Source organism: Callithrix jacchus, chromosome 7 (genome assembly GCF_049354715.1).
Source record: "Callithrix jacchus isolate 240 chromosome 7, calJac240_pri, whole genome shotgun sequence".
Classification (NCBI taxonomy): Eukaryota; Metazoa; Chordata; class Mammalia; order Primates; family Cebidae; genus Callithrix; species Callithrix jacchus.
This window is the reverse complement of record NC_133508.1, coordinates 90,912,206-90,939,636: the sequence shown is the minus strand read 5'-3', so window position 1 is coordinate 90,939,636 and position 27,431 is coordinate 90,912,206. Positions and strand designations below refer to the sequence as shown.

Here is a 27,431-nt window from a genome sequence, read left to right as displayed (position 1 = left end):
ACTACAAAGCAACAATAATAAACTTTCATCCAGCTGCTTGTAGTGAGGCTTATAGGCTTAGCTCATTCTTCCTTTGTAGTAAATGTCAGTGAAGATTTGGAACACAAGAAACTGTAGTCCCGATATAGGTCTTTGCTTCCCTTAAAGCTCCCTGATGTACCTCATAAGGAAGTATTAGGGAAAGAACTCTGTAAGGGTACCAAAGGAAAGGAGGATGTCAACATTGTTATTTGGAAATAATATGTGTTTCTCAGTGTGGAGACTTCAGTGTGTTAATGTTTAGATTGCATTTTTCCTAGAGGATTAATCGTTACTTCTGTGTTCACAGGCAGGTTCATAGGCCACTTGACACAGTGAGTGGCCTCTTAAACCTCTCATTACTCTACCATGTCTGGCTGTGTGGTGTCTTTCTCCTGACGACTTGGTATATCTCATGGATACTCTTCAAAATCTATGCCACAGAGGTATGTTTTTTGAAATTCTTGTTGTTAGTACTTTAGTGTTTTGGAGTGCATGGTTGATTTTTGGCAGAGCACACTGATCAGCACATCCAAAACCATTTCCATAAGTTAGTTTTTGGTCTCTCTTCTGAGACTATTGGAGCCATATCATTTGTAACCACCATTTATGTGGTATTTTTGTATTTTTTTTCAGAGGAACAGTGTGGATATTCACTTAATTTTTGGAAATTAAACTGAATGGACTGCCACTATGCTTTATTGACAGGCTAGTTGTCTTCTGGGGCCTTCCATTTCTCTACTGAGTACATACTAAATGGACTTGCATTTTACTTTAATTTTCCATGCCATTGGCATAGCTACTATTAAAATATTTAAATATGAGGCAATAAGATTTTTTTTTTTTTTTTCTTTTGACATAGGGTCTTGCTCTGTCACCAAGGCTGGAGTGCAGTAGCCTGATCTTGGCTCACTGCAACCTCCGCCTCCCAGGTTCAAGTGATCCTCTCACCTCAGCTTCCTGAATAGCTGAGACTACAGGTGTATGCCACCATGCCCAGCTAACTTTTTTTGTATCTTTAGTAGAAACTGGGTTTCACCATGTTGGCCAGGCTGGTCTCAAACTCCTGACCTCAAAGTGATCTGCCCTCAGTCTCTCAGTGTGCTGAGGTAACAGTCATGAGCCACCGCACCTGGTCAATATATTTGTTTTGTGAAGGAACTTTTTTTTTTTTTTTTAATTTTCCATAACATTCTTAGAGATGCACAGACATTTAACTTTGTTTTTTTTCTTCACGTCTCCTTGAATTAGGAAAGTTTTAAAATTAAAGAAATTATTTTGGAAATTGAGGTGAGCTTCTGGATAATTCCCACAGAAATCTTTTCCTATCATCCTAGTGCTTGTCTTAGAAAATTAGTGATTTTGTTTTATTTTACCATCTCTGTAGGTTTGTGGCTTCGGGGAATCCTTGTTTGTGAAATTGGTTTTTATTCTTTAGAGCCAGAGGCTATTAAAGTTGGGAAGGTAACATTAAAAAAAAATGGTGTGTTTGGGTTGATGTAACTTTAACCTGTCTTTGCAAGGAGCATGAAAGATGTCAATTTGGTTGTGCTGTCTCTTTTTATAATGAGTTTTAATTTGTGTATGCTTACCGAGTGTAGGATGATCATGAAAATAATCATTTTTGGTTTTTATTTTTATTATATTTGATAGGCTCATGTGTTTCCTGTTCAACCACCATTTGCAGAAGGGTCAGATGAGTGCCTTCCGAAAGTGTTAAACAGCAATCCTCCGCCCATCATAAAGGTATCAAAACTGGATTTCGTATCTGCACACAGTTTTCTCTAACTTTATTCAATGAACTTAATATTTAGCATACATAAGTAGATGTATTTTTTGAGGGCCTAAAATATTCTCTTATTGGGATGATAATAATCATTTACTTGTTAATGCTGGTTTTTTTTTCAATTTTCATTCCAAGTGACTAAAATGTAAGTGTACAGTACAATGTATGTGTATAAGCTAGTTAACTCTATATTCAAAAACAGATACAAGCGTATTTCCAAGCATGAAATACAATGATATGCAATCATATACATTAACTTCTCACAAACTATTCATGATAGCAAAACAAAGCATTATTGATTTTTTATTCACTGCCTCAAAACATTTTTACTCTTGTAGTATTGGTTGGCTTTTGTGATCAAAGACAGTGCTTAGTAATACATAGACATTTAGCGAACTCTCCTTAAATATGAATTACTGGTAATAATCATAAAACTAAACAATCAAAAGAGTTTAAAGATGTTGCAGTGATTTTACAAATCAAGCTAAGTAAGCATAAATTGTTTAGGTTCAAATTGCAATTCGAAAGTTTAAACTAGATCTACAATATGTGTGATCCTGTTAAAAGGTCCATTAGCAAGGATTAAAAGAGGCTGAGTGTAGTGTTCCAGCATTTTGGGAAGCTGAGGTGAGAGGATCACTTGAGCCTAGGAGTTCATCACCAGCTTGGGAAACATAGGGAGACCTTATCTCAACAAAAATTAAAAATTAGTTGAGTGGCATGGTGGCACAAGCCTATGGTCTCAGCTACTTGAGAGGCGGAGGCAGGTGCTTGAGCCTAAGAGTTGGAGGCTGCAGTGAGCTGTGATCCTGCCACTGTATTCCAGCCTGGGTGACAGAGTGAGACCCCATCTCTAAACAAACAAACAAAAATGTTAAAAGAAAATACAGTCTAAATAATTTATAAACAAATAAGAAAATGAATTACTTTTAATTTTAATTATAACTAATTTGTTAAATAAAAGTATTAGTTACTCATTTGGTTACTCATCGGATCTTTACTGGCACGTCAGTCTTCACTAGTTGTTTCTGGTAGAATGATGAATAAGACATAACACAGCCTAGTGGGCCATGAATACATGAATACAGACACCCAAAATAATTAAAATGTATTGTGGCAAATACAATGGGACCTCTTATTCTGCTTGGGACCAATACAAGAAAACTTCAGAGAAGGATGGCATCTTGAAGGATGAGTAAAGAGGTTTGCCTGGGAAAAGATGAAGATTTTCAGTAAAGTGAAAAATAATAGGGTGGCCAGGTGTGGTGCCTCAGGCCTATAATCCCAGCATTTTGGGAGGCTGAGGCGGGCGGATCACTTGGGGTCAGGAGTTCGACCAACCCCATCTCTACTGAAAATACAAAAATCAGCTAGGTGTGGTGGTGTGCACCTGTTGTTCCAGCTACTCAGGAGGCTGAGGCAGGAGAATTGCTTGAACCCAGGAGGCGGAGGTTGCAGTGAGCCAAGATGGAGCCACTGCACCCCACCCTAGGCAACAGAGACTTTGTCTCAAAGAAAAAATTAATAGGTATCATGTGCTAGGCACTGCTTTTGGATATGGTAGCAAGTAAGACATTGTTTTCTTGTGGGCCTCATAGTTTAATGGGTAGAATCAGATGAGACAAGTAAACATTCAGTTATAATACATGCTCTTAGTGCCATGGTTGAAAGCTATGAGAGTGTATGTTTGTGTGAGGGAAGCCAGGGAAAGTTCCAGGAGGAAGTGATATTTCAATTTCCTATCGCAGAGCTGGGAAAGAGCATTGAGAGTTCTGTAGTTCCTTGTAGCTGGAACCTGTAGTAGATAGGGGACGTAGAGGTAGGAAAGTTATGGAAACCTAGAAAGGAAGGTTATGGTTCTGAGACTTTTTGTGTGTGTCTGAAAAAGTTTAATTAATTTCCTCTTGGATATATAATGATGAACCCAATTAGTGAGATTTTATGTAGAGGTTAAAAAAATTAATATGTGTTTTTTCCCCCTTTTAGTATTTAGCCTTGCAGGACCTGATGTTGCTTTCTCAGTATTCGCCTTCACGAAGACAAGAAGTTTTTAGCCTTAGCCAACCAGGTATTGCTAAAAGTAGTAGACCTGATTAGGCATGTGTGTGTGTGTAGAAAGTGATTCACTTAAAGTTTTCGGTGAGAAAGGTATATTTAATAAAATATACATCAGGGCTGGGCGCGGTGGCTCACGTCTGTAATCCCAGCACTTTGGGAGGCCGAGGCCGGTGGATCACGAGGTCAAGAGTTGAGACCATCCTGGTCAACATGGTGAAACCCCGTCTCTATTAAAAATACAAAAAATTAGCTGGGCATGGTGGTGCGTGCCTGTAATCCCAGCTACTCAGGAGGCTGAGGCAGGAGAATTGCCTGAACCCAGGAGGCAGAGGTTGTGGTGAGCCAAGATCGCACCATTGCACTCCAGCCTGGGTAACAAGAGTGAAACTCCATCTCAAAAAAAAAAAAATTCTAAAAGTTTGGCTGGGCGTAGTGGCTCACCCCTGTAATCACAGCACTTTGGGAGGCCAAGGTGGGTGGATCACTTGAGCTTAGGAGTTAGAGACCAGCCTGGGCAACATGGTGAGACCCTTTCTCTATAAAAAATTACCCCAGCGTGGTTGGATGTGCCTGTTGTCCCAGCTACTTGGGGAGCTGAGGTGGGAGGATTGCTTGAGCCCCGGAGGTTGAGGCTGCAGTGAGCCAAGATTGTACCATTGCACTCCCGCCTGGGTGACAAAGCGAGACCTTGTCCTCCTCCCCACCCAGAAAAAGAATTCTAAAAGTTTTACTGCTTCAAAAGTTTACAAAGCATCTTAAAAATGAGGTGGTCTAATTTCTAGATGGGAGAGATAAGTCTCAGAGATTGGCTTAAATAAAGTTAATGTCAGAATTAGAATAAGAGTCCTGTCAGTTGGCTCCATGTACAGGACTCCTCCTTTTGCTATGCTATTCTGCCTCCCTTTAATAAAAATTAGGAAGTAACTAGATTTAATGGTGACCCAAGGTTGCTCTCGGCAGCTCGGAAACTTACCTACTGTTCTTGCCATGCTATTCAAGGCTGCGACTTTGCCAGTTCTTTGCTTGTTCCTAGAGGGAAAACAGTCCAGTCCCAGGCATCAGTGGGAAACAGAGAACCTGGGTAGCTTTTCTTCTGGTTTTGTTTGTTTGTTTTTTTAAATGTCTCTCTAAAGAGACAAGAGTCTCACTCTGTCACCAGGCTGGAGTACAGTGTCATTATCACAGCTCACTGTAACTTCAAACTCCTGGACACATAGGATCCTCCCACCCCAGCCATTCGAGTAGATGGTATTATAGGTGCACACCCGGTGTGTGCCACCACACCTGACTAAATTTTAAAATTTTTGTTGAAATGGGGTCTTGCTGTATTTCCTGGGCTGGTCTTGAACGCCTAGAGTCAGGCAGTTCTCCTGCCTTGGCCTTCCAAAGTGTTAGGATTACAGGTCTGACTCAGTACACCCAACCAGCTTTTCATCTTCTTTTTAATAATCTCTTCATTATTTTGCCAGACTTTCCAATTACCAGATAAAATGCCAGACAATAAACCTTCTATAGTTAAATATTATATGGAAATACAACCCAGTTATATAAAAATATAATTGACTAGAACCACTCTCCTTTTAGTAGCATGGAAAACTCAGAGTTGATACTGTGGAAAATTAACTACAACAATGCTTTTCTGTCAGGTTTGAGTTAACATAGAAATTCTATACACTAAATATTTTTTTTAACCAGAGATTCAAATAAACTGTAAAGGGGTGGCGTTTGCTCTGCCAGAGAGTGTGCATTCTACTACATTCTAAAATTTAACTGGCTGGGTGCAGCTCACGCCTGTAATGCCAGCCCTTTGGGATACTGAGGCAGGAGGATCATCCGAGGTCAGGAATTTCAACATGATGAAACTCTGTCTCTACTAAAAATTCAAAAATTAGCTGGGCGTGGTGGCACACACCTATAATCCCAGCTACTCAGGAGGCTGAGGTGGAGAATTGCTTGAACCCTGGAGGCAGAGGTTGCAGTGACCTGAGATCCCACCACTGTACTCCACCCTGGGTGACAGAGTAAGACTCCATCACAAAAACAAAAAATTAATTGGTTATGCAGTTCCTAGTGTACCTGAATTACAGTAGAACAAAATATCCTGAGGCCTACAGATGGAGTATTGTGTGTGTGTGTGTTTGTAGGTTAAGTGCTATTCCTTCTGAGTTGGACAACGTGAGGAATGTTTAAGGAGAGATCTAAGTGAAGAGGGCATGATCATTTGGCACACAGGATACAAGTTTTCAGTAGACTTCTCTGCTATTAATTCGTAATGAAGCATACTTGATTTTTATATAGTAACTCTAGGAGACAAAGGTCTTATCAAATGATAATGAGAAATAAGGGAATTTTTAAAGGAATGGCAACACAGTAGTTTAAGTTAAATAAGATAGTAGATCTGTAAGCTCTCTGAGTGTAAAATGTGATCATTATTAATGAGTCGTTCCCACAGGTATAACAGCAAATAGGGGCTGTTACAACATGAAACTGTAAGGAATCCCAGGGGGTCAGACACAACAGTTTAGAGGTCACTGGGGACCATGGAGTGCATCTCGTTGGACATTCTAGTGTTCATTGTCCTAGTTCATTGTTCACAGTCATAGCAGTCTGTTTATTACTGCTGGTGAAGTAACCCTGGTCTTTCTCACTCAAGGTATGATCTAGTGTTTGGCTTTATTTTAGCGACCAATTTGAGAGTTTTTTGTTTTGTTTTTCAATGGCAAAATAGCAAGTTTTTGCTTGTAGATTTTTGGGAAACTTAATTCATCCAAGTATTTATTGAACTCCTGCTGTGTACTAGATGTCATGAGTGTAAACAGTAGCTTAACTAAGGAAAGTGGGTTATGATGCACAACACAATGTGGAATTTCTTACTTTTTCCCTCACTTTGTGGGGAGAATATAAGATTATTTACATTTTAAAAGCTGGTGCTTGGACCTCCTAGGTGGACATCCCCACAATTGGACAGCCATTTCAATGGGGTGTTTGAATCTTTTAAACGGTATGACTCAGAAGCTGGTTCTCTATCAAGAAGCTGCTGCTACGAATGGGAGAGTGTCTTCATCTTACCCAGTGGAACCTAAGAAATTTAGTTCTCCAGGTAACACTTAGGACTACTAAGAGGGGAAAACACTTACATTTTTTTTCCTAAGAAAGATGACCATAGTAGGCTGAGCGTTGTAGCTCACGCCTGTAATCCCAGCACTTTGGGAGGCCGAGGTGGGCAGATCACGAGGTCAAGAGATCGAGACCATCCTGGCCAACATGGTGAAACCCTGTCTCTACTAAAACTACAAAAATTAGCCCGGCATGGTGGCGTGTGCCTGTAGTCCTAGCCGCTTGGGAGGCTGAGGCAGGAGAATCACTTGAACCTGGGAGGTTCAAGTGACCATAGGTAATCTAAGAATACTTATATGAGTGTGAGGTGTATATTTTTAGGGAAAATTGATCTAACATATGACATATTATATTGAACCAAGAAAAATACCTGGGTATCATTGTAGATTGGAAAAATTAAGTCCAAAACATCACATTGTACACTATAAGTATGTGCAGTTTTTCAATGGTTAATTTGAAACAAATTAAGTTCGGTGTGGTGGTAGCATTAAAAACACTAACAAAATGATGGCTATTAAATAGGAGACTTCAGCTTACTCTAGTATAAAGCCAGGTGAATTTTCACAGACAATATTTGTTACTGTTCTGGTTACAGTAGCCCAGAGACAAAAAGTTGCTGTCCCAGAGAAGAGCAGCTGAGATGATTGAGTGATTTGGGAGTGGGACATAATGTTAGTACCCTTTCCATTTGAAAGACAGAAGCTGAGAGGAAGAAGTATAGGTGGAGGAACTTGTTCTGTTTACCACATCCCTTAAGTAGAAGATGACTGATAAAAGGACTTAATGTTCCATGTGTTTTGGAGCCAGACATTTAGTGAAAATGAATAAAACTGGCTGAGGACGGTGGTAAACCTGTGAGTACAGACTTCATCTGAAGGGAGAAGCTCTTGGTTAGCCCTGCTCCATTGTTCTCATATGGGACTTTGGATCTGGTATGTGAACTTCCAGTCTTTTTTAAAAAGAGAAGCCTGAAATCTAAAAAAAGTTTGAGGTGATACCTTTCAGTTTTTAAACATTGGCAACTAATCTTGATATTTAAAAATTACTATATGGACCAAAGCAAACTGATCTGGTTTCAAAGTCATTACTCTGGTGGAGCCATAGTCTCAAATAGATTACATATGAAAAATGATTTAAATAAATTCACAGATGTCAGGTTTTGAAAGGTTTGAGAGTATTTCAGATGTTATCAACTTTCAGATCAGCATTCCTCTATTCAACAAATACTTATTGAATTCCTACTGCATACCAAGCAGTGTGTGAGAAGCCAGGGAATCACAGATGAAAAGCACTCTTGGAACCGACCTTTTAGTGGAAGGCACACAAATAATGATGGAATATAACTGCCAAAAGGAAATCTGTCCAAAAGGAGTCTGATTGGGTAAGATGATGTTTGATGATGAAAGGAAGCCTTGTTTGCTACAAAAGAAAGTTTATATATATAGGATAAAAGATTTTTATCCTATATATATAAAACCCCCATAAGAAATTAAATATCACAAGTACAAAATTTTTATTATATGACTTTTTTTTTTTTGGAAGGAATCTCACTCTGTCGCCCAGGCTGGAGCGCAATGGCATGATCTCGGCTCACTACAACCTCCATCTCCCAAGTTTAAGCGATTCTCCTGCCTCAGCCTCCTGAGTAGCGGGGACTATAGGTATGCAACACCACAGCCAGTGTAAATGATTTTTACAGTGATAAAAGATTTTTATCCTATAGTGATACGGAGCCATTGGAGAATTTTGAATAGGCTAGTTCCATCAAATTAGCATGTTAGAAAGATCATTGTAATCCTGGATTGGGTAGATCACAAGTCTGACCAAATATGGAACATTCATTATTATAAATTTTTGTCGTATACCATCACTAAGCAAAAATGTCTCTTATTTTGAGGAATAATTGTAAAACTCTTAAAAACTCCAGTCTTAATTTTTAAATTGATTTTTCAAAGATTTCTAATTTCCACTGATTTTTAAAAAGTGATATAATGGGCCAGGCATGGTGGCTTATGCCTGTAATTCCAGCACTTTGGGAGGCCAAAGAAGGCGGATCACTTGAGGTCAGGAGTTCAAGACCATCCTGGCCAATATGGTGAAACCCCATCTCTACTAAAAATACAAAAGTTAACTGGCTGTGGTGTTGCATACCTATAGTCCCCGCTACTCTGGAGGCTGAGGCAGGAGAATCGCTTAAACTTGGGAGATGGAGGTTGCAGTGAGCCGAGATCATGCCATTGCGCTCCAGCCTGGGCGACAGAGTGAGATTCCTTCCAAAAAAAAAAAGTCATATAATAAAAAATTTGTACTTGTGATATTTAATTTCTTATGGGGGTTTTATTAAGAAGATGGAATCCTAATGCAGTTTGTTTTTGTGGCTTGTGCTGGAATGGCAGGAAAAGTTCCTTTGTTTTTGCACACAGACTCTTGCTAAATTGAAGAGTTATCAGATGATTTTTGAAAAAGCTATTTACAGGTCAGATTTATAGATATTCTGGGCAAAAGAGCTGTTAGTATGACTCTTGTTAACTTGAAAGAACTTTGTGGCCAGGTGTGATGGCTCATGTCTTAGTCCAGCACTTTGGGAGGCCAGTGCAGGAGGATTCCTTGAGCCCAGGAGTTGAAGACCAGCTTGGGAAACATGGCAAAACCATCTGTACACAAAAAAATTAACCAGGCATAGTAGCCCATGCCTGTATTCATAGCTCCTTAGAAAGCTGAGGCGGGAGGATCACTGGAGCCCCAGAACTTAAGGCCTCAGTGAGCCGAGATTACACCACTGTACTCCAGTCTGGGCTAGTAAGATCCTGCCTCAAAAAAACAAAAAAAAAAAAAGGAAAGAAAAAAACTTTGGGAAAAATGGGGTAAGGTTAACATTTTTTTTCCATTACATGTTCACAATATAGATTTGGTATGTTCAGCTAACTAATACTTAAAATAGTAATGTAGTAAAACTGGATAGATTCTAATGCAGTAATAAAAGTTGCCATTCAGAAATAAAATGTGAATTGATGAGTTCATTCAAAATTGCTTAGAGTTAGAGAAACTGACTTTGAAGATGAAGATGTTCATGGATGGGAGAAAAAAACAAGAGAGACTGTATCACTGACAGAAGATGATGCATAAAGCTCTTTGAGTGGAGCTTGAATTACAGTAATAAAATCTGGATCTTGACAATGTAATCCTAAATGGAAACAATCTACTGAGCTTTGGGTAAATGCATTAAACAAAAGTTTGGTAGGTATAAAATCTGAGAGTGTTGCTGCTAGCCTGCTTGGATCGGGTTGCCTCTTCAGCACTGAATCTGTTCTTTTATAGAAGAAACTACTTTTCAAACACCAAAGTCTAGCCAGATGCCTCGGCCTTCAGTGCCACCATTAGTTAAAACATCACTGTTTTCTTCAAAATTATCTACACCTGATGTTGCGAGTCCCCCTGGGATCCCATTTGGCTCTAGTGTAATGCATCGGATGGCTGGAATTTTTGATGTAAATACCTGCTATGGGTCACCGCAAAGTCCTCAGCTAATAAGAAGAGGGCCAAGATTATGGACATCTGCTTCTGGTGAGAACTATATATTTTCTAAGATTTTAAATGTCATAGTTGCAGAGTATCAGACAGCCTAAGTTCTTATCTTGCCTTCTTTTCTTTTTTAAAAATAGATCAGCAAATGACTGAATTTTCTAATCCTTCTCCATCTACCTCTATTAGTGCTGAGGGTAAGACAGTGAGACAACCCAATGTGATTTATTCATGGATTCAGAATAAACGTGAACAGGTAGGATGATATGGTTATAGAATTTATATTTGCATGTAACATTGAGAACATTAAGGATCTCACATGAGTAAGTCATCAGGAATAAGAAGGGTTTTTTTTTTTTAATGCTTCATGTGTTAAGTTGACTCAAATGAAACAGCCAATATTTGACTGGTTTGAGCAGTACACACTGTAATTTCATATGACTTGACTGATAACCTGTGAATTCTTTCATGTAAGAAATATTTAAGTTCTTTGTATATATGCAAGGTATGCTTTTAGGCACTGGGAAAGCAAAACAGAGTCCTCACCCATATTATATTTACATTCGAGTGAGGGGAAATCAATAAGTAAGAAAATGTTTTATACTCTGTTTCTCTGAAATATAAAATATCATTAATTGTAAGTCTTATTTTATGTACTCTTGAGAAAAAAATGATGCCTTAAACCATGACATGCTATTGACTGTAAGATGCATTTCAATAGGTCGTATTCAAGATACGGAAAACATGCATAGGAGGGAAGAAATTTGATATGTCTTAAGTCTTATCTAGAAAAATAGAGCAAGGAAGACAGAGAGTTCCCAGGGGAGAGTATCATTTTATGTGGAGTGATAAGAGGAAGTCTCATTGATAAGGCGATGACTGATCACAGACTTGAAGGGAGGGCAGAGAGCAGCCCAATGCACCTGAGATGGGAATGGACTTGGCTTGTGTGAAGAACAGTGTGGATACCAGTGTGGCTGGAGCAGAGTGAGTGAGGGGAGAGTGGTAAGTGGTTGATAAGGCCAGAGAGGTAGCAGGCACCCAGTGCTCACTGGGTCATTGGCTGTAATAAAGACTGGCTTCGCCTCTGAGTTGGATGGAAAGCCGCTGTATGGTCTTGCCTGCAAAAATGAATGATATGATGTAACTTACATTTTGAAAGTGCTGCTCTAGGGGCTGTGTTGGGACTCAACTCTTACAAAGTAGGTGTGGAAGCCCAGAGATGGTGTTAAGGCTGTTGCAGTAATCTAGTGGGAGGTGGTGGTAACTGTGACCAGAGTGGTTGTGGTGGGGGTGTAAGATGTGATCAAGGTCTAGGTATGTATTTTAAGGTAGATGGAACAGGATCAGCTTATGGTTTGATTGTAGTATATACTAGAAAGAGCCAGTGTTGTCTCATAAGGTTTTTTGCCTGAAGATATGGAATAATATAGTTGCAGTTTATTGAGTTGGAATTTACTGATGATTCTGGAGAAAGAGATTTGATAGAGGTGAGGGGAGGGAAATCAGGAGTTTGTTTTGGACATGCCAATTTTGAGATACCTATGAGACAACCAGGTGGAAATACAATGAAAGTAGACATGTATCTGCAGTGTAGGGGAAAGTTCTGGGCTAGAAATGTAACTTTGGAAGTTTTCAGAGTATAGACAGTATTCTAAGCCATGAGACTCGATGCAAACTCTAATGTAGATAGAGAAGAGATCCAAGAAAGGGGCCCTCCAGTGGCCAAAGGCCTGGGAGATGAATAGCAACGGAGACTGAGGAGCAGCCTCTGGGGTGGGTAGAAAACCAAAAAAGAGTTTCAAGGAGAAGGTGGGAGTGTCAGATGCTGTGGATGGATAGCATGGGACGGGAGCTAAGAATGAACTGTTGAGTTAGTAATGTGAAGGTCAGCTGAGTCCTTGACAAGAGCTGTCGGCTGGAGTAGTTGCAGACAAAAGCCAGAATGCATGGGTTCAGGAGAGACTGGGACACGAATTGGAGACCACAAGAAAAGCCACATTTTTCAAGGAGTTTGTTGTAAGTGGAACAGAAAAATAGGGCAATAGCTGGGAGGAATTGAGGGGTCGTGGAACCTTTTTTTTTTACTTTAAGATGGGTTCTTGGTCTCTCTGTTGCTCAGCCTGGAGTACAATGGTATTATGATCATGGCTACACTGCAGCCTTGAAGTCCCAGGATCAAGTGATCCTCCCACTTCAGCCTCCTGTGTAGCTTAGACTGCAGGTGTGCGCCACCATGCCTAGCTAATTTTTTTAATTTTAATTTTTTGTAGAGACACAGTCTTCCTATGTTGCCCAGGCTGATCTCAAACTCTTGGCTTCAAGCAGTCATCCTGCCTGAGCCTCATAAATAGTTGGAATTACAGGCGTGAGCCACCACGCTGGCACGCTGGTCATGTTATTTTTTAATATGAGAGAAATTGTAACATGTTTGCAGATGGAATGACTGATGAAAGGGAATGAATAGTTAGAGGCATTTTATAAACTTCAGGATCCCGTAGGGCTTTCTGTGCCATGAGTAGATACAGTGCCGCACAACTTTCTGCTCAAACAGACACGTGCTGCTTGCTGTCAGCCCTCAATGACTAGTCATGCAGCTTTGGGTGAGAGTATGGTAGGAGCGGATTCACTTTCAAGTTAGTTGGGTTAGCTGTTAGTTGATACTAAGAATATTTTTTCCCCCTGGGAATGTCAACTATTAGAAAACTACTTTGTGTCTTAAGATATTTTTTTTTCCTGTAATCTCAGCACTTTTGGGATGCCAAGGAAGGAGCATTGCTTGAGCCTGAGAATTTGAGACCAGCACGGGCAACATGGCAAAACCCCGTCTCTACTGAAAATACAGAAATTAGCTGGGTGTGCTGGTGCACTCCTATAGTCCTAGCTACTTGGGAGGCTGAGGTAGGAGAGTCACCTGAGCCCAGAAGGCAGAGAGGTTGCAGTGAGCTGCACTCCAGCCTCGGTGATAGAGTGAGAACCTAAAAAAAAAAAAAGCTTTTTTTTTTTTTCCTGTGAGAGAAATATACTTTTTTTTTTTTTTTTTTTTTTTTTTTGGTATTAAGAGGCTAAAGGGTAGGACAGTTACAGAGAATTGAGAAAGAATATGGTCTTAAAAAATATCTCCAGTCTGTAATCCTAGCACTTTGGGAGGCTGAGGCGAGGAGGATTGCTTGAGCCCACGAGTTTGAGATCAGCCTGGGCAAGATGGTGAGACCCCATCTGTACAAAAAAATTTAAAAATTAACCGGGCATGGTGGTATGTCTGTATTCCCAGCTACTCAGGAGGCTAAGGTGGGAGGATCCATTGAGCCCAGGAATTAGAGGTGGCAGTGAACTATGATCATACCACTGCACTCCAGCCTGGGTGACAAAGCGAGAGACCCTGTTTATGAAATAAAATTTTTAAAAAAAAGAAAGAATTTCACCAGAACCACTTAGAATTTTATTTTTTTATTTTTTTTTTATGGCAGGGCTCTAATTTGGGGGTTAAACCTGTATACATGGGAATACAGTTGAGGTTAGCTGGCCCATCTTGGTTATTCAATTTATAGTACAAAGGTATTTAGTGACACGGTTTATTGTTTAAGTATTATTGTTCTTTGCCTACAAGATGTGAAGTGTTTCATTTTTTCATTTAAGTTAGTGTCAGGAAGAACTGGGAAATGTGTTATATTTGAATGGAATTTAAAAGGTAAATGTGTTAATTCTTCCTTTTTTCCAACTCAGATTAAGAATTTCTTGTCAAAACGAGTGCTGATAATGTATTTTTTTAGTAAGGTAAGCATATGTGGTTATAGCATTGGGAATAGAGAGGGAGGAAATAAAATATGAAATGAAGTAGCAGATAGGATCTGACTTGTAAATATTTTATAGCTTAATCCTAGCGAGCCAGACCACTTTGCATAGTGCTTCACTGAACCTCTGTTTTAACAACAGCTGCCCTAGACATACATCTCACTCAGTGGCATCTAAGGCTTGACTGTCTAGTTGTCTCTTGAGTCTCTTGGATTCTGGCAGCTTTGTGCTAGTATGCAACATGGACCCCGTCCTGCTGCCTGGATCTTCACAAAGTGAACAAATCTGTGTGGCTGGTGCTTCTTGGCTCATGTCCTGCTAGCATCTTTGTGTTTGGTGTTCAAAAGAGAGATGATGATATCAAAGATGTTAAATTTATGATGAATAAAAGGTTATAATTCAGACCACACATGAAATGACTTTCCACCTTGTGTATTAGCTGTTCCAGCTGCCACAGGAGAGTAAATCTCAGTTGAGAAGCTAAAGGTTCATTCCTGTTTTTGCTGGCTACGGCTGTTGTGTCTTTATTTAATCCTTTGATGTGCCAAACCTTTGTCCCTAGGCAGGGGAAAGAATTTTTGTTTTTAGCTTTTAAAATCTAGCCCCTCTTTCTGCAGATATTGCAGTATTATCAAAGATCACACTCACTCCATTAATACCTTCAAGTGAAAGTTTATATTGGCATCTGTTATATTTATTATTTGAGAGTCATACTCTGGTGGAAAAAGAGATCTGAGCAAATCTGATAGAATATAGATAACACATAACACAGTCATTTCAGGGTCTTGAAACTGCTTTTCCACTATGGTGGAAGGGACGATCCACCCAACTAGCAGTTACCTTTACTAAAAAATAATATACCCTGGGCTGCCCATTAGAAGTAGGTGTCTTGTCTTCCACCAGAAGGAAGAGGAGTTGTCTGAAGTTTTACTTCAGTGCTTGGTTTCAAAAGGAGGGGAAGATAACTCACCATGAGTGTCTTTTGTGTGCCATACTCTGCTTTTACTTCAGTTCCCTCATTAACAGCATTCCTGTGAGATATGTTTTTTTATCCTCATTTTACAGAGAAGGAAACTTGAGGCTCATAGGAGTCAGGGCACAGAGACGGTAACTGGCAGAACACATGGTGACCAGGATCTCCCATTTCCTTGCAAGTGAAAGGCTAATTTTGATCCCAGTTTTGCAAGTGGATCTATTTCATGATAAATTATAGATGCTGCTATTTGATGTTAACAAATATAACTTAATAGGCTTGTTATATGGTACTTAATAGGTTTCATGGGTACATGACCAAAGACAACATTTATTTAAGTGGACCAGTTATTTCGCACTATTTCATAGTGGTATGTTAAAGGTTAGGCAGCATGATCATGTCATTTGCAGCAACATGGATAGAATTGGACATTATAATCTTAAGTTACATAAATCAGGCACAAAAAGACACATATCACATGTTCTTACATATGGAAGCTAAAAAATTTGATCACATGGGAGTAGAGTGGAAAGATAACAACAGACTGGGAAGGGTAGGGGGTAGGAGGAGGATGGAGAGAAGTAGTGAGGGAATGTGTTCTCTTTCCGGGTCCATGAGGGGGCATAGTTTTAAGGACAAGAATTTCCCAGCACCATACCCGCCTCCCATCTCTCTCCATCCAGGAGATTTAACAGTTTATGTTTGAATTTCACGGGTGTGGGGAGAAACTAAAAGTCAATCACTCCAGCGCAAGTTCTAAGGAACTCCTTTCATTGGCCCAGGGTCTTGGAGAAGGTGGAGGTTCCTCCCAGGATAAAAGTCTGTATCCACACACCTGGCTGGATTTTCCCCTGGAATCCCCTTCTACACTCTTCGTGGAAGTCTTTCTCCTCTTTTCTCTACTTAAATAAAATCACCTTTCTGCAACACTTCTTGGGTCCGATATTTACTTTTACAAGCATATGGCGCACCTGCAGTGGTCCCATCGCTTATTCTTTAAGAGATTGGAGACCAAGAACCCACAGCATTCTCTTGGGGGAGCTGTGCCTCACCAGCACCTAAGAAAAAACCTGGTTACAGTAGGTCAAAATATACAGTTAGATAGAAGGAAGAAATCCAATGTTTGATACCAGAGTAGGATGATTACAGTTAACAAAAACGTACTACACTCAGGTGATAGATACCCTAAATGCCATGATTTGATCATCATGCGTTATATACATGTAACAAAATTTCACATGTACCCCATCAATTTGTACAAATAAAAACATGTTTAAAATGAAGGTTACATGGTTTTGCTTTGATTGGGTTGAAGGTAGACATTTTAAGAGCGATAATAAGTAGGTAGGTTTTGTTGTTTTTGTTTTTTTGAGACAAAGTCTTGCTCTTTGCCCAGGCTGGAATACAGTGGCCCACTCTTGGCTCACTGCAATCTCTGCCTCCTGGGTTCAAGCAGTTCTCCTGCCTCAGCCTCCCACATAGCTGGGACTACAGGTATGCACCACCACTCAGGCTAATTTTTTGTATCTTTAGTAGAGATGGGGTTTCACTAGATTGGCCAGGTTGGTCTCGGACTCCTGACCTCCGGCGATTGGCCCACCTTAAGTGCTGGCCCAGCCGTTTTTTTTTTTTTTTTTTTTTTTTTTTAATTAATTTACTATTTTTGTTTGTTTTGAGATGGAGTTTCGCTCTTGTTGCCCAGGCTGGAGTGCAGTGCTGTGATCTCGGCTCACTACAACCTCCGCCTCCTGGGTTCAAGCAATTCTCTTGTCTCAGCCTCCCAAGTAGCTAGAACTTCAGGCATACGCCACCGATCCCAGCTAATTTTTATATTTTTAGTAGAGACAGGGTTTCAGCATGTTGGCCAGGCTGGCCTCGAACTCTTGATCTCAGGTGATCCACCCACCTTGACCTCCTAAAGTGCTGGGATTACAGGCATAAGCCACCACGCCCAGCCAGCCCAGGCTGGAATGCACTGGTGTGATCTTGGCTTGCTGCAACCTCAACCTCCTGGATTCAAGCAGTTCTCCTGCCTCAGCCTCCCATATACCTGAGACTGCAGGCACACACCACCATACCCAACTAATTTTTGTATTTGTAGTAGAGATGGGGTTTCAGTATGTTGGTCAGGCTGGTTTCAAACTCCTGACCTTGAGTGATCCACCTGCCTCAGCCTCCCAAAGTGCTGGAATTACAGGCACAAGCCACCACACCCAGCAAGTTTTTAAAAGATTTTCTGTAACCATTCTCTTAAGTGGTCTCTGTACTAATTTGCGAGGTGGGTTGAGTGTATGTAGCTTTAAATTAGAAACTGAGGCACAGATATTTAGAGACTTGGCCAGGGTCACACAATAAGTTGATGGTAGCATGCTTTATTGTAGTTAAATGAGTAATTATCAGGTTAAATATAAAAATTTATTTTAGATTTTAGTTCTTGAGAGGCAGCTGTGAATTTTTTGTTACAGTCTACATATTTAATTAAAGGAAATAATGGATTTTTGCTCAGGGGGACGTACTTAAATGTTTTTGTTTTATTTGTAGCATCCAGAGGCCTCCATTCAGGCTGTTTTTTCAGATGCCCAAATGCACATTTGGGCATTAGAAGGTAAGCAATGACTGTGAACTGTAATTATGATTTTAATTGTCAGTTAAATATTGAAGTATAATCCATGAAAGGTCAGTTCTGGTCCTTGATCTCAGTCTTTGAATTTACAGATACATTTTTATATCTTTGTTTTATATAGATCATTTTGAAAAATATATTTAGGTGTACTTTGATTTGGGCACAATTTTTTCTTGTACATAAAATGCTAAGCCTGGTTTTTCTTTTTTTGAGACAGGGTTTTGCTCTGTCATCCAGGCTGGAGTGCAGTGGTATGAGCATGTCTCACCGCATCCTTGATCTCTTGGGCTCAAGTAATCTACCTCACCCTGCTGAATAGCTGGGACCACAGGTGCACATCACCATACCCTGCTAATTTTCTTTTTGAAACAAATTTTTGTAGAGACAAGGTTTTCCAGGCTGGTCTTAAACTCCTGGGCCCAAGTGATCTTCCTGCCTTGACCTCCCAGAGTGCTGAGATTACATGTGTGAGCCACCACACTTTGTCTTTTTTATTTGTTTTAAGAGATGGAGTCTTGCTGTGTCTCCCAGGCTGGAGTTCAATGGCTTGATCATAGCTTACTGCAATCTTGAACTCCTGGGCTCACACAGTCCTCCTGCCTCAGCTTCCTGAGTAGTTTGGATAACAGGTGCATGCTACCATGCCCAGCTCAGTTTTATATTTTTGTGTAGAGACAGGGTCTTGCTATGTTGCCCAGGCTATTAAGCCTGGATTCTTTTATATCTTTCTCTACTTCAAAAAAAATGCAGCAGATAGATTGTTTTTAACTTATAGATACAGCCTTCTCAGTGTTAAATTATTCCCAGAGGCCTTTCCTCACCATTCTCTGAAAAGTATCCTCCTCTCAATTATATGCCCTTATCATATTTTTCTTTCCTGGCACATATCATTACCCAATACTATATTAGAATTTTCTTCCTAATAGAATGTAAAGCCAGAAACTTTGTTATTTTATTGATAACTAATGCAGTTGAGTACTTTCTCAGTGTCTATTCCAATTTTTCTCCATTTTTCTATTGTACTGCTCCTCTTTTTTTTGAATTTTTGAGACAGTCCTACTCTGTTAACCACGCTGGAGTGCAGTGGTGTGATCTTGGCTCACTGTGATCTCTGCTTCCTGGGCTCAAGTAATCCTCCTACCTCAGCCTCCTGGGTAGCTGGGACTGTAGGCTTATGGAGCCACACCTGGCTAATTTTGTATTTTTTGTAGAGAAGGGGTTTCGCCATGTTGCCCAGGCTTGTCTCGAACTCTTGGGCTCAAGCGATCTGCCCGCCTTAGCGTCCCAGAGTGCTAGGATTACAGTTGTGAGCCACTGCGCCCAGCCTGTATTTTTATTTTCAGAATATTAATTCTTCTTAAAATAGATGTATTTCAAGCAGATTTGCCTAATTTTGATTCACTTTTAACTTTTTCTTTCTTTTTCCCTTGAGGTCTGTCGCACTTAGTAGCAGCATCATATACAGAGGATAGATTTGGAGTTGTCCAGACTACACTACCAGCTATCCTTAATACTTTGTTGATGCTGCAAGAGGTAAGCAATCTGTGCGTTGGGAGGGGAGAGAGGTCATCCTTCCCTCCCACCCAGTGTTTCGTTTGTTTTCTATATATCACATTTATTAAGTGACAAAACATGTTGGAAGTTAAAATAATGATACTTTTTTACACTCAGGAAATTATAATCTAAAAGACAGAAAAGAGGCCGGGTGTGGCTCTTGCTTATAATGCTAGCACTTTGGGAGGCCAAGGCTTCAGGTCGGGAGTCCAAGGTTGGGAGTTTGAGATCAGTGTAAGCAACATGGCAAGACTCAGTTTTTACAAAAAATAAATAATTAGCTGGCTGTGGGGGTGTATGCCTGTAGCCCCAGTTATTCAGGAGCCAGGAGTTTGAGGCTGCAGTGAGCTATGATTTCCACCACTGCACTGCAGCCTGGGTAGCAGAGCGAGACCCTGTCTCTATTTGAAAAAACAAAACTAAAAGATAGCATAGGAAGAGAAAACTTAATCTGTTTATAAAATTTTATAGAAACAGATAAAGAAAGTATACTAAACTTGTAGGATATGCCTCTGGTATTAAACACATTGTTTAAGATATTAGCATTCTGTTCACTGATACGAGTGAATTCTTACACGATTTGTAGCTCCTGAAAGTGACCTGTAGTTATACGACCCATGCTGATAAGTGCACTATTGGCTTGAGGCTCAAGAGCTGAGGCCAGTAGATGCCTATCACCAGGTTTGGTGGCTAGTTTTAGTTAATAGGTTTTCTTCGTTCTAGACTTAAAGAAAGGCAAAAAATAAAACACATGCTTCCTGCTTTGCAGTAGGCTTCTTTTTCTAACTTCAGGTTGCTTGGTACCTTTTATGTCATCTTATATTAGTTATGTGTCACACAACAGTGATAAAAAATAAGTGCTGGAAGCATTTAGAGATAGCATCTGGAGGCTGGGCACAGTGGCTTATACCTATAATTCCAACACCTTGGGAGGCCGAGGTGGGTGGATCACCTGAGCTCAGGAGTTCAAGACCAGTCTGGACAACACAGTGACAACCTATCTCTATAAAAAAATGCAAAAATTAGCTGGGTGCAGGGGTGTGAGCCTTTAGTCCCAGCTACTAGGGAGGCTGAGGCAGGAGAATCGCTTCAACCCAGGAGGCAGAGATTGCAGTAAGTGGAGATTGCGCCACTGCACTCCACCCTAGGCCACAGAGCCAGACCTTGTCTCCAAAAAAAAAAAAGACAGCATCTAGTGGGTATAGTAGGCTTTCTGTTGAACTAGGCTTGAATGATAACTGGTGCATCTTTTGGTCTTGGGAAACCATTTAAGATATGAAGAGAAGCCTGGGCAATGTGATGAAACTCTGTCTCTACAAACAATTTTTAAAAAATTAGTGGGTGTGGCTGGGTGCGGTGGCTCATGCCTGTAATCTCAGCACTTTGCAAGGCTGAGGTGGGCAGATCATGAGGTCAGGAGTTCGAGACCAGCCTGGCCAATATGGTGAAACCCCATCTCTCCTAAAAATACAAAAAGTAGCTGGATGTGGTGGCGTGCACCTATAGTCCCAGCCACTTGGGAGTCTGAGGCAGAAGAATCACTTGAACCTGGGAGGCAGAGGTTGCAGTGAACCGAGATTGTGCCACTGCATTCCAGCCTGGGTGACAGAGCAAGACTTTGTCTCAAAAAAAAAAAATTAGCAGGTGTGGTGGTGCACACCTGTAGTCCCAACTACTTACGAGGCTGAGGCAGGAGAATTGCTGAACCTGGGAGGTAGAGGTTGCAGTGAGCCAAGACTGCGCCACTGTACACCAGCCTGGGTGACAGAGTGAGACCCTGTCTCAAAAAAATAAAAGATAACGAAGAGAAAACATATGTCTCCATTTCTTTCCTCAAAACTCAATTCATTTTACCTGTTAGAAAATCTTACCCATCAAAACCAGTGATTTTTTTGCCTTGAGCACTTTTTGTGAGTACTTTCCCCTGTACGTTACTTGAGACGTGTGTGTCTGCATGATAGTTTGATTATTTGTACTCTTTCCCAGGTGCCATTCTGTAAATAAATAGTTTACTAGTATTTGCCTGGAGCTTCTAATATTTGGTTTATCTAACTGCACAATAGGATGACCATGATTTGAGCATATCTTTGATGCCCTAACATTTTTATCATTGGCAGTGTAGTTAAAGTAACAACAGTGGTACAGTGCTTATAGTCTACAGAGTAATTTATCATTATTTTATTTGATCTTTATAGCTATTTTGTGAGGTAAGCAAGGTGGAAGTATTTTCACCCCTTTTTTAATAGGTGAAGAAAACTTAGTAGTGCAGTGACTTACCTCAGATCTCACACACGATCTCCTAGGTGAAGGAGCTGGCACTAGAACTGAATCTGACTACAGGGCATTAGCAGTGCAGTAGACCCCAGAAAAAACTACAGATCCACATCCCTCCCCGGCTTTTTTTTTTTTTTTTAAGATGGAGTCTGCTTTGTTGCCCAGGCTGAAGTGCAATGGCGTGATCTCCATTCACTGCAACCTCCACCTCCCAGGTTCAAGTGTTTCTTCTGACAAAGCCTCCCAAGTAGCTGGGACTACAGGCATGTGCCACTATGCCCAGCTAATTTATGTATTTTTAGTAGAGATGGGGTTTCACCTTGTTGGCCAGGCTGGTCTCGAGCTCCTGACCTCAGGTGATCCACCTGCCTCAGCCTTCTAAAATGTTGGGAGGATTACAGGCATGAGTTACTGTGCCCAGCCTGATCTATACCCCTTACTCTTTCTTCAGAGAGAATGCTTCTACCCTTAGAACTGTGGCTTTCAAACTTTTTGGACCATGATCTGCAGTACATTTACATTAGACTTAGAATATAGGGGTGTGTGTGTGTGTGTGTGTGTGTGTCAGAAATAAAGGATTCTTGGAACAGTACTCACCTTTTTCTGTGTGCAGTGCATTTTAATATTTTTCGTTCTATTTCATTATTTAAAATGCTGGTTAAAACTCACTGAATTATTTCATAAAGATCACACTGCCCTAGAGGTATTCTGTACCAAAATTTCTCTGCTTTTACCTCCCCCACGATCAAAATTTCTAGTTCTTCATAGTTGATTAGAAAGAAGTAATCTGTTTGTTTGATTACACTTATTCATACATTTAAATAGGAAAATAAGAATTACAGATTTGTCAAAAGGTCAAGCCCTGTCTTTCTGTTTCATGCTGCTATAACAGAATACCAGAGACTAGGTAGTTTATAACAAACAGAAACTTAATTTGGCTCATGGTCCTAGAGGCTGGGAAGTCCAAGATTGAGGGACTGCATCTGGTGAGGGCCTTCTTGCTGAACCATAACATGCAGAAGGGATCACCTGAACAGGAGAGAGCAAGAAATTGAACTCACCGTATTAAACCCCTTTAAAATCGGTATTAATTCATTCTTGTGAGTGGAGTCCGGACCTAAACACCTCCCATTAGGCCCCACCTCTCAACACTGTTGCATTGGGGATTAAGTTTCCAGCACGTGGTTTTGGGGGGAAATTTAAGTCATTGCAGGCCCTAATTACTTTGAAAACAGGAAAGTTGGAATAGAGAATACTTTTGAGGGGCAGAGTAAAACGAGCAAAGAAGCATATTTTTGGACGTTGGGAAATGATGGAAGGAACAAAGAGAACAGGACCAGTAACCTGATACTTAGATTCTCAGTATAAAACTCCTCCTTATGTGAGGCTTATAATGTATGTTTTCCCTTACGCCACATCATGGTCAGTGTTTTGGTCATCTCTGCTATCATCAGATTTTGCAAACTGCCTTACAGTCTTTTTTTTCCACTCCACATCCCGAGGTTAATTGTAATGAGTAATTCAGAATTGGTGTGAGTAATCTGCCCCACACCTTGGCTGCACAATTCTTTCGTTCCTTCCTCTTCAGTGCCCATTTGTATACCCTCTCAACCCAAAACTATCATGTAGGCCCAATTATCCCCTGAAAACTCCACCACCAGAGCTTGAAACTCCAGGATTCTACCCTGTAAGCTAAAGTCCTTAAATGTTTTTGTGCCAGATTCCTTTGGCAGTCTGTTGAAGCCCATGAACTTCTCCTCAGAATCATGTTCTTAAATGCATAAAATAAAGTGTTTAGGATTAGAAATAAAATCAGTTATATTGAAATATAGTTATTAAGATGTTAAGTTTATGATATAGTAATATGTGGTTTTTAATGATCACATTACATAAAAAGATTTGTCAGTGAGTCTAATAACTTATTTGGAAGTAGGGATAAGATGAATGGTATTTCAAGATAACTGATAGTCGTATTGTGATATGGAGATATTGGTGATTTCGGTTGGTGACAAAGTCACAGGAACTGCTAAGGCTACAATTGGTTGCTTACATTTATAATTGAAGGAAATGCTAGGTTTTAATTAGAGCTTAGTAAAGATAAACATGTAATTCTTATCACAAAGTTTGTATCCCCTGAACTTTTCCCTTAGGTCTGTGGACCCAGTATAAGATCCCTTGCTCCAGGCACACCCTTTGATGCCCTTGCTGCTTCTGTACAGTTTTTTTGATCCTACCGTTATTTCCAGTTCCTTTTCCCCATTTTCTTTGTATTTCAGCTCCCTCTTAACTACATATATGCCTTTATCCAGTTTAGACCTTGTAGTCTATTATTTCAACACTTTATTACCAAGCTTTTCAATTCCCTTGTCCCCATGTCTTCTAGCTGCACCCATGTGGCAGTTCCACTACCCATCCATTTGCTTGCCTATCCCTCCTGCTTTGCTTCAGGATCTTAGCATTCTTGTCCTAAATGATTACATCCTCTTGCCCCTACTGACTCTCAACTGAGACACTTCGTGTTCTGATTCCAGCCAGTCTACCATTTCCATGAGCCCTCTGCTCTTATAACCACCATAGACTAATCAGTCTTTGCCCACCCCCTGCCAAATATATCTTATTTTCTTGACTCTAATTCTGCACATGCTGCCTTTTCTTTTCTTTTTTTGTCTAGAACAAATTTTTCTTCTTTGGACTGGCTCTACTCTATAACCCCCCTCTCAACACTTTATTTTCTTTATTGACTTTTATTGTCTCCTATTCATATTAGCCAGAGTAGAGGTGGGGACTTTGTCTCACCTCTGTACCCACCATCTGATACAGTACCTGGCAAATGACAGGCACTTGTTAAATGCTTGTGGGATGGCTACTGGATTGTGTCATTGCTGATTCAGTGGACGAAGACTTCTGTTTTGAGGCCTAAATTTAGTGGCAATTCTGATGCAGTGGGTTGATTAAAATGATCCCAAACCATCTTTTCATTTTGAGAGGCAGGGATATCATGTGACTCATATGATCCCTGTTATATATTTTTGGTTTTCTGTTCTTTGATCTAGAAGAGATCAAAGTGAAGAGACTAAGTTCTAAGTATCTCTGTAATTTAAGGCAAGTTGTACATTACTGGCTTCTGGGTGTTACTAAGGAACAATTGTATGGAATTGTTCTATCCTTTTGTTTTACTTTTCAGTATCAATAACATCAGCCATTTCACTGAATCATTAAAGGCAAAATGTGAAAGGGAAGGGGAGCCTTTCACTCCTCACACTATTCAGAGGGCAAGGAGTAGGGTGATAGATATGCTAGCTGGCTCAGTGGTTTCTGCCAGTGGTCAGATCATCCTGGAGATCACAGTTATTATAAGGGACATACATAATTTCATTTGAATGATTAACTTTTCTCCAACATGTTTGCAGCTGTTTTCTCAGAGGCTTTTACATACTGTTTTGGTTAATTAAAATATAAATTAATTGGAAAGCACTGTTGAGTTCATAGTAGTTATTTCCTCTGTCAGTGGATGAAGTCCCCAGGATTTTGTTGTTTTGTTTTTTTAAAAAAAGGGTGCTTACATACAAAATGTTAGGAACCAAAATGATATATTTTATTAAAATTTTTTGGCTGAGTGCGGTGACTCACACTTGGAATCCCAGCATTTTGGGAGGCTGAGGCAGGAGGATAGCTTGAGGTCAGGAGTTCAAGACCAGCCTGGGCAACATAGTGAGACAGCGTCTGTCAAAAACAATTGTTTAAATGAGCCAGGTGTGGTGATGCTAGCCTATAGTCCCAGCTACTTGGGATGCTGGGGCTGAAGGATCACTTAAGCTCAAGAATTTGAGGCTGCGGTGAGCTATGTGACTGTATTCCAGGCTGGGCAAGAGAATGAGACCCTGTCTCTTAAAAAAAGAATTTAAATTGTGGTAAAATATACATAACATAAAAATTACCATTTAATCTGTTTTTTAACGTATGGTTCTATGATATTGAATATATTCACATTATTATGCAGTCATCATACCATCCATCTCCAGAACTTTTTGATCTTTAAAATATGTTTAAAATATATTCTTTAGATAGTCTTGGTTTCTGTGAAAAAACCGATGTCATCCTGATGAAATTGATCAACCCTATCATATTTTTTACATCATCATTTGAAGATCAAATTTTGATCCACTTGGAATATTGATGTTTACCTTTATGCCATTCACAGATCTATCCATCCAGTAAATATTTAATTATCAAGCATTTGGTATGTGATATGATACAGAATGGAAAAAGACTGAGTTCCTGTCCTCCAGGAGCTTACAGGATGTAAAACAGATATTCATACAAAGAACTACATCAGTGCCACAGTGCCACTGTGCATAAATGCAGGATGAGGCTGGGCACGGTGGCTTACACGTGTAATCCCAGCACTTTGGGAAGCCAAGGTGGGTGGATTACCTGAGGTCAGGAGTTTGATCATGATTACAATGACACGTTGTATTCATGTACAGTGTACCATGTACAATCATGAATAAGTTTACTCACACAGAATATTCCTTTCTTTTCCCCATTCCTCCTTCCAACTCCTACATTCTCCAGGAGCTATTCATTACCTTACATCTCTCTATCCCCTACTTGCAAGACTAGCTCAGATTCACCTGTCATATGTTCTCTGATCATCCTGCATTTCTTTTTTTCCTTTTTTTTTTTTTAAGACAAAGTTCTGCTTTTGTTGCTCAGCCTGGAGTGTAATGGTGTGATCTTGGCTCACTGCAACCTCCGCCTCCTGGGTTCAAGCGACAGTCCTGCCTCAGACTCCCAAATAGCTGGGATTACAGGTGCCCACCTGGCTAATTTTTTGTATTTTTAGTAGAGACAGGGTCTTGCCATATTGCCCAGGCTACTCTTGAACTCCTGAGCTCAAGCGATCTGCCTGCCTCGGCCTCCCAAAGTGTTGGGATTGTACGTGTGAGCCACTGCATCCAGCCACATGGTAATTCTTTTTTTTTTTTTTTTTTTCTGAGATGGAGTCTTGCCCAGGCTGGAGTGCAATGGCACAATCTCTGCTCATTGCGAAGGCCTCCCAGGCTCAAGCAATTTTCCTGCCTCAGCCTCCCAAGTAGCTGGGATTACAGGTGCCTGCCATCACACCCCTTAATTTTTGTATTTTTAGTAGATGGGGTTTTACCATGTCTGCCAGGCTGGTCTTAAACTCCTGACCTCAGGTCATCTGCCTACCTTGGCCTCCCAAAGTGCTGGGATTACGTGTGAGCCACTGCACCTGGCCATGATAATTCTTATACAAGAGAAAAGATCTTTCAGATTAAAAGAAAGGTTAAAAGAAAGTATTGTTGTCAATACTGTCAGCAGACATAGTGTCAGACAGATACCCAGTTTAAATTTAAACTCATATATTCATAATTTTTGTCATAACTATATTATCACATACTATTGTCATTTAGTCATATCTTATTTCCCTGAACTTTTATTTACTTAGTATTTTAAGTCATTGATTTTATTATTATTTTTTCATAAAGAGACAGAGCCTCACTTTGTTGCCCAAGCTGGTCTCCAACTCCCAGGCTCAAGTGATTCTCCTGCCTCGGCCTCCCAAAGTGTTGGGATTACAGGTGTGAACCACTATGCCTGGCCAAGTCATTCATTTTAAACATAAATTTATTTAAAAGAAAATTTTATCATTATTGTAATGGTAAACTAGTTTGACTTGCTACAAA

At 40.2% G+C, this 27,431-nt stretch overlaps 1 protein-coding gene across 15 annotated transcripts in view; it reads left to right on the top strand.

The window, feature by feature from the left end:
• NDC1 (NDC1 transmembrane nucleoporin) overlaps positions 1–27,431 on the top strand; it is a 65,288-nt gene that overhangs the window by 26,152 nt on the left and 11,705 nt on the right. For 4 of the 15 annotated variants that reach the window (XM_078331892.1, XM_078331900.1, XM_078331899.1 and 1 more), the window contains 10 exons: positions 329–464; positions 1,672–1,764; positions 3,791–3,872; positions 6,807–6,962; positions 10,298–10,543; positions 10,642–10,757; positions 13,250–13,402; positions 14,228–14,278; positions 17,811–17,874; positions 19,325–19,425. In XM_078331892.1, the coding sequence (XP_078188018.1) occupies positions 329–464; positions 1,672–1,764; positions 3,791–3,872; positions 6,807–6,962; positions 10,298–10,543; positions 10,642–10,757; positions 13,250–13,402; positions 14,228–14,278; positions 17,811–17,874; positions 19,325–19,425 (1,198 nt within the window). The remainder of the gene's footprint in view (positions 1–328; positions 465–1,671; positions 1,765–3,790; positions 3,873–6,806; positions 6,963–10,297; positions 10,544–10,641; positions 10,758–13,249; positions 13,403–14,227; positions 14,279–17,810; positions 17,875–19,324; positions 19,426–27,431) is intronic. The other 11 variants (XM_002750845.7, XM_078331904.1, XM_078331903.1 and 8 more) reach the window with 7 other exon arrangements.